This window comes from Sinocyclocheilus anshuiensis, unplaced genomic scaffold, assembly GCF_001515605.1.
Source record: "Sinocyclocheilus anshuiensis isolate Anshui unplaced genomic scaffold, SAMN03320099.WGS_v1.1 scaffold690, whole genome shotgun sequence".
NCBI classification, from domain to species: domain Eukaryota; kingdom Metazoa; phylum Chordata; class Actinopteri; order Cypriniformes; family Cyprinidae; genus Sinocyclocheilus; species Sinocyclocheilus anshuiensis.
The window spans coordinates 401376-409133 of NW_015547715.1; the positions used below are offsets into that span (position 1 = coordinate 401376).

General features: G+C 33.1%; 1 protein-coding gene across 1 annotated transcript in view; it reads right to left on the minus strand.

The window, feature by feature from the left end:
- Nucleotides 1-7758, minus strand: part of LOC107704152 (phosphatidylinositol 4-kinase alpha-like) — a 38752-nt gene that overhangs the window by 18767 nt on the left and 12227 nt on the right. Inside the window, exons 18-32 of the mRNA XM_016507013.1 lie at nucleotides 7108-7276; nucleotides 6718-6768; nucleotides 5847-5955; nucleotides 5516-5652; nucleotides 4402-4535; nucleotides 4233-4315; nucleotides 3618-3688; nucleotides 3407-3531; nucleotides 3124-3205; nucleotides 2925-3008; nucleotides 2196-2285; nucleotides 1981-2100; nucleotides 1317-1409; nucleotides 1075-1231; nucleotides 719-846 (exon numbers count right to left, since the gene is read on the minus strand). Coding sequence (XP_016362499.1) covers nucleotides 719-846; nucleotides 1075-1231; nucleotides 1317-1409; nucleotides 1981-2100; nucleotides 2196-2285; nucleotides 2925-3008; nucleotides 3124-3205; nucleotides 3407-3531; nucleotides 3618-3688; nucleotides 4233-4315; nucleotides 4402-4535; nucleotides 5516-5652; nucleotides 5847-5955; nucleotides 6718-6768; nucleotides 7108-7276 — 1633 coding nt within the window. The remainder of the gene's footprint in view (nucleotides 1-718; nucleotides 847-1074; nucleotides 1232-1316; nucleotides 1410-1980; nucleotides 2101-2195; nucleotides 2286-2924; nucleotides 3009-3123; nucleotides 3206-3406; nucleotides 3532-3617; nucleotides 3689-4232; nucleotides 4316-4401; nucleotides 4536-5515; nucleotides 5653-5846; nucleotides 5956-6717; nucleotides 6769-7107; nucleotides 7277-7758) is intronic.

Below are 7758 nucleotides of genomic sequence, written 5' to 3' on the forward strand. Positions count from 1 at the left end.
TTATATTATAAAAATATAATACAAAATATAAAAAAAATATATATATAATAATTATATTTAAAGTTAATAAATACCATTGTTAATAATTACAATAGTATTTTAAAGTACTAATTTACATGTAATTGTCTATTTTATTTCTGGAAGTTTTAGCTGCTGACAGCCAAAAGCCCATTTATAGGTAATTCATGTAATATAATACAAAATATAATATAATAATTGTATATTAAGTTGATATATTATTATAAATTAATAAATAAATATAAATTTGTTATAATATAATTAAGCGAAAAAAAATTATAATTACATTAGTATTATAAAGTACTATTTTACATTTCATTATCATTTGACTTTTTTTATTTCTGGCAGTTGCAGCTGATAATAATTATAATATAACAATTATATATTAATTTAATAACTTGTGACTAAATAGAGTAGTATTATAAAGTACTACTTTACATTTCATTATGTTTTATTTTATTATTTTATCTCCTGCTGCTTGAATATTATGTTGGTTATGTGATTGCATTTCTCTGTTATTTACTTGCCTTTTTTAACCCGTTTTATTACTTATAAATGACTGTTTACTGGAATAATTACTTGAGATTTATTTTCTTACATTTTATTTGGGTTTTGAGACCATTTAATTTTACTGGTATTGGTATGCATTGACAAAATATTGGTATTATGACAGCTCTACATATACATGTGTGTATCTTACCGGGACTTCAACGCCTGTCCTTGCAGCCAGGAGCCATTCCCAGCAGGCAATAGCTGTTTCCATGCCATTCTCAGTGAACATCTTTAATGGAGACCAGCACAGTTGATGCAGCAGCTGAGGATCCCATTCTACACAATAAACACAACATTAAATCAAAACTCAACTGACTTTGTTAATGACTGCCCGTGGTCTTATTGTTCTTCTTATCCTGTTATCTATAAAAACAACAACATACTGTAAAACTGAACTTGATTTGTGGTATATTTCAGTGTTTCATTATGCAATTTGATTCTTCATTGCAATTTGATGGTATGAACATCTACTGTTGGCGTATGGCTTGCAATGTAGTAACATGCCTTTTGAGCTGATCAACAGCGCAGCCATTTTGAACATGGCTTCAGTGAAGGCTTCTGGCTGGCCTCCGTCCAGAGCTTCATTCATCTGACGAATCATCAGTTTATTCAGATTCGACGTGCTCTGCGTGGCCTCAGAGAAATGGATCATCCCTGCCACCTGCATACGAGACACGTGAGGAGTTACGACTCTGAGCTTCTTTCATAAAACACCCAGCAACCTCTGCTTTATTATTCAGCATTACCTCTCCGGCATAGCGGTTTCTCAGGTTGAGGGAGGCCATGAAGTTGGAGTAGTCTTTCTTCACGCATGTTGGTCTCTCTGTGAGCTGAGTGGTCTGAAACAGGAACATAATATTTAACTACAATAAAAACCATACTTTTTTTTTTTTACTTGAAATAAAATGAATGTTAACTCTAAAATAAAATAAAATTGAAGTAAATTAAACTAAAATAAAATATTTTAAAAACTTAAACTTGTTTTATTTCAGCTAGTTGCAAAAAAAAACAATAACCTAATTAAATAAAATAAAAAAGAAAAGAAAAAGAAAAGAAAAGAAACTTTTAAAAATAAAAGAAATTTTCTCATTTTCATTTAGTTGAACTAGATATACTAAATAAATACTACTAAAACTCAAAATAAAAATGAATAAAAACTATATAGACATATAAAAAAAAAACACACAAACTTTGATCAAAATGAAAATGGAAAAAATAAAATAAAATAAAAAATAATTCAAAATATTAACAAAATTATTATAGTAGCTCAATAATATCAAAATAACACTGATCTGAAATGACAGAGAACATACTTTTCACAGAATTTCATGATTGTTTATTATCACTAAGGAACTAGTCAATATATCCCTTCGGCATGAACTAAAGCTCAACAGAAGCTGGTCATCTTACACCCAGACTGGTGCTCTGACGGTTGTATCCAGCAAAGTGCAGGAGGCTCTCAGTGGCCATCGCCAGACCCGTGTGCTGAGACAGACCCGACACCCAGTTCTGATGCTTATTCAGGTACTCCTGTGGAAAATACATTGATGATGTTAAAACCACTGCAGAGGATAATAGTGGTAGTGAATCTAAATATCAGTAGTGTTTTGAATGGGAGGCCAAACCTGTAGGTGAGATTTGGTGACCGATGGCGCCCATTTCATGGCCTCTTTTAGGATTTCTCCACAACGAGCAGCAAAGTCTTTCACTATGCTCTATACATGACATATGAAATCCCAAATCTATCACTAACGCATATGCAATACCATGCTTTTTAATAAGAAGCCAAATTCATATCTATGCTTTTTTAAACTCATTTTATATTCCAGTCAAAAAACGGATACATTTTTACAGTGTTCAACTAAAAATTAAGCAAAAATAATATATATTAATATATATTTATATTAAACATAAATATATGTATATTTGTGTGTTGTTATATTGTGTAATAAAAAAAAAATATATTTTTTTAGATCAATTATTTTATATAAATATAATATACATATATAATACAAATATATATATATATATATATAATATTCATAACAATATAAATACATTTATATTTAAAAAAATGTATGTATAATATAAACATACATTTACATAAATTATTTTATATGATATATTTATATAACACAAATATAATGTAAATTGTATTATTATTATTATTATTATATGAATACATTTATATAATTATACTTTATTAAACATTTATAAAAATGTAAATAACAAGTTTAAAAAAATAATAAAAATGTTTTATATAAACCATAATGTATAAATAAAAATTGCTGCAAGTACATAAAATTCCTCTGGTTTTAGTAAGTGTAAAAAAAAAGTAAGTAAAGTAAATGTACCTCTCTGGCCTCGTATGTATCCGGCACTGTGATGCGATACGGGGTGTCTGGTATGTCATAATACGGCTGGTCTTTGTGGATGTCCTGAAGAACATTTTAAGATTTAAGAACTCAATAATGTGTCATAAACATCTCCTGCAACAAAACCCTGAACATCTCCATACGAGGAAACGCATATGAACTTGATCTGAGCACTTACAGCGCTGAGTGAAAGAGACAAGGTCTGTAATATATCCAGCATCGTCTTCAGGACACGACCGCTCCACAACAAGTGCGGAAAACTAGACGGAAAAACAAAGAGACACAGCTACATTGAACATTCAAGAAGAAGAAATACACTTCTCTACTGTTTGTGAGATAATGGATGGTCAGCTAACCCACACAGAAACATGACAACATATCTACAGAAATCTCTACAGGACACTTTTGAGTTCAGTACGGTCTGACATCATTTCCTGTGTTTGTAATCGAGAAGGACCCACGTCTCAGCAAGTCCTGACAGATATTTGTCAGCCACTCTTCGGATTCTCTTGTGAATGTGGTTGAAGTTGACCAACAGGAACTGAGCATGATTTTCTAACTCCTCCTCATGGGCTTTGGTCTTTTCCTAGGAAAAAAGATATATAACATTAGAGGATAACAACGAGTGGCCAAGTCGAGGTGTTAAAGCTGTTCGTGTGATTTCTCATTTACCTTGTCAGCCATCATCTGAAGAAAGACATCAAAGACCTTGTCACCCACCGCAATGACACACTGCATCATTCCTGAGAGGATACGAGTAACACAATCACTACAAAGCTGTCAAATAATCATCTACTGATTATATATTTGCTAAACTTGAATCTCAGAACAAGACTCTATAGGTGAAAATAGATATCAAACATTCCCCAAGAGATTAATCACAGTACAATTTTTTGTATTGCAAGTTTTCTAAAATGTTATGTTTAAATACGCTAATGAGGAATTATAAAATTGAAAAATGTCCTGATTTGCATACATTTCCAACATATCAATATGAACATTGGATAAAGCTCGGTTTAAAATTCTTGTTTCATTTTGTTGCTGTATTAGTGTATCAGAATCATAAAATACAGTATTTTCAACAGGCAGAAAAAAAACTAAAACATTTTCACTATGTTTTCAGAAATGTTATATAAATCAGGGGAATGAGATATGAACAAGCTATTCTTCAGAATATAGATAGGAATAAAACGTATCTGTAAGTGCTACTGAAAATGAGTCACTTTGAGAAAACAAAATCATAAGTTGTCTTAAATCATCTAGAAACAGATGAATGTTCTAGCCCACCTGATTTATCCTTCTGGATCGCTCGGTCCTCAAAGTATCGAAACATGACTTGGAAACGATCAGAATCCAGTGAGCGTAACACCCTGAGAAGATACAAGAGGTCACGTGACTGTTCAGACTAAAAAGACAGCCGTCTAAAACAGTCCCCTGCTCAACAGATCCGGTGTACCTCATGTACTCCAGACGGTAGACAGACAGCAGGTAGGTGGACATGGCAAAGTCCAGTTTATTGATGAGCGCAGCGACTTCCGGCGGAGGATCCAGCAGGTTAATGATGGTGCCTCTCAAATCATTCAGCTCGGCCTAGAAACACAACACATAGCGTTCAATTTACAGGATGAAACTGTGATGCGTGTGGAGGCACAATTTTTGTCAAATCATGTCGTAAAAGACTATTCACATTCAGTAATATTATCAATTGTGACCCTGGACCACAAAACCAGTCATAAGGGTCAATTTTTTTAAACTGAGATTTATACATCGTCTGAAAGCTGAATAAATAAGCTTTCCATTGATGTACGGTTTGTTAGGACTATTTGAAAATCTGGGGTTTTGTGCTCCAGGGTCACAATTAGTCTGCACTCACACTATCAGATGAGAAAAACATTTGAACTGAATTGAGCTGGATAATATGAAAGCCCATTTCTGCCAGAGGATTAAAAAAAAATAAATTTCTTCTAAAAATTCTGACTTTTGTTTCTTGCAATTTTGAGGATTTCCTCATATAATCGCCCAGGTTTCTCATGTAAACTCAAAACTGAGAAATTCAAACTCACAATTCTGAAAAGACAAGTCAGAATTTTGACATTTGACAAACTCACAATTGTAATTAAAAGTCAAAAATATAAGATTTATTCCATAGCGGAACCAAAAAAAAAAAACATAACTCAGAATTTTGAGAAAAAAAGTCACAATTCTGAGTTTGTATCTCAAACTTATGACTTTTTTTCTCAGAAGTGCAAATCTGAATTGTGAGATATAAAGTCACAGTTACCTTTTTAATTGTTTTATTCCATAACGGAAACAGGTTTCCACAGGACAATGACACTGTTGTCTTCTGTACAGTAGAGCTGCTTTATAGTTGAACGGAGTTTGTTTCATGATTGCTGAAATTATGCTACACTAACACCGTGATTTTCCTGTTTAACATTTTAAAGCTGCTTTGAAATGGTCTGTATAAGGCCCTATATAAATAAATGTGACTTGAATTTACCAAAATGATCTGTCTGATTTGGCAATATTGGAAGCAGAGAACAATCTGACTTTTACTGATTGAGCAGTACCGGAGTGACCGTGTCGTTCTTCAGGGCAGAGTTATACTGCAGTTCTGAGCGCAGCGGTTCTCCGCTTGGAAACGTCAGCAGGGGGGATTTGGTTGCGATCTCACACACTCCCTCATACCACTCCTCCGGCCACAAACCTGAACGTGAAACATGACAAAATCACTGGGATCAATATTCAGACCCACAAACTGGACAGCTTATGTTAACCTTTTATTTAATATTGGGGTATTTTTAACACAGCATTAAGTAACAGTATAATTACAGAGCTTCCTTCCTTCCGTCATATATAACTACGATTAGGTATTTTTAACTGGCAACAGTGTTATCTGACCTGAGCCCTCGACAGCGAAGCCCATCACAACTGAATACAGCCAGAAATCTCTGAACAGCTTCTGCAGTCTCGGTTTGGCCTCTTTTATGGGCGGCAAACGTTTGGTCAGCTGTAAGATTAAAAAAAAGCAGTGAACAGCATGACACAATCAGGTTTAAACCAAAATGATTATATGTGCAGAGTAACACAAACTAAAATAAAGCGTGTTAATTTTTTTTAAAAAGGCAGCAACATAACAGCCGATCTTGTGAAATTAACTCAAGCAAGCATTAAAAAAAGTGCAAATCTGGGTTGCATTTAATTGAATAAAAATACAGTAAAAACAGTCATACTGTGAAATATTATTTTCTATTATAATATATTTTAAAATGTAATTTATTCCTGTGATGACAAAGCTGAATTTTTGGCAGCCATAAACAAAAACAATTAATTATTATTATTAGTAGCAGGAGTTAATTACATTTAACAATATATTAAAATAGAAAACAGTTATTTTCAATTGTAATAATATTTCATTATATTAAAAGCCTTGGCAAGTGAAATAAATGAAAAATAATACAAGATAATAGAATAATAAAATGATAAAATGTGTGGGCATGTTGTGTTCATTTTTAACATACTTAGCAAACAAAACAGATTTACTCAAGTAACCTTTTTTCATCAGTTAAATTTATATAGATTTATGGTTCAATAAAACGGCTGGTTAAAAACAGCAACTATTAAATATAAATTAATTTTTATTCATCCAAATAATAACTAATTGAACCAAATTAAGAAAACAATTTTGTTGTTGACAAAGTGAGTGACTAAAGTTTCAATAGGTTTGTAGTGTACTGTAATCTACTATTGCATGCAGTGTCACATCTCTTACCACAGCAATGACAGGAATGAGAACTCCTAAATTCCCAGCGCTGCTGGATGCCTGAGGAAAAACGAACGTAAGAAACATTGAGAAGCAGAAACACCACATTACTCAAATGCTCCATTTTAGCTAGATATTTCATGACTTTTCCACTGTCGCCTGTGAATGCTGAGGACAAATCCTATCACAGCACTGACACTACCGATCTGCTTTGAATTAAACTGATCCTCCCTGCTGTAACTTTCAGCAGACCAAACCGCATTCCTACAATCCCTCTTTAATCGTCATATAACATTTACAATGTCCCATATAATGAATTCAAGATGTGCTGTAGATTGCATGTTTGTCCTACAGTGAAGCAGAGAAATCATAAATGACTTTAATGTGAAGGTTTGGTACCTTGAGGGCCGGGCCCTTCTCACTGGCTCTTTCGCTGGCTCGTTTCCCCTCCAGCCCCAGCTGCACAAACAGCTCTAGCAGATTCACGAGCAGCTCATCCACCATCTGCTCTGTCTGCAGGTTGGCTGCGATGTTGGCCAGCGCGTTGATCACGGCCAGAGAACAGTGTCTGCAGCAAACATGACAAAGCTGAGTTAATAGACAAGCTACAGATGCAAATGAAACAGTACAGCCATGCATTTATGTTCTGTGATGTGTTAGTGATATCCTTACTGTTACTGTCAGCACTTTATCTTTACATCTCTTTTGACTTGCTGAATTTTCATGTGTGTGTGTGTGTGTGTGTGTGTGTATATGCAAAATAGTGTATACGCTAACGGTCAAAAGTTTTGAATAATTCATATTTTTGAAAGTTTTTGAAGGTTGCATTTTGTTTCATCAGAAATACAGTAAAAACTGTAATATTATGAAATATTATTACAATTTAAAATAACTGTTTTCTATTTGAACATATTTTAAAATGTAATTTATTCCTTTGATGCCAAAGATGACTTTTAATTAATTTTCAGCAATCTAATTTGACAATAAATTTTTTGCAGCCTACTTGAGGAGACTTTATGAATAATATATATACTGTGTGTGTATATATAT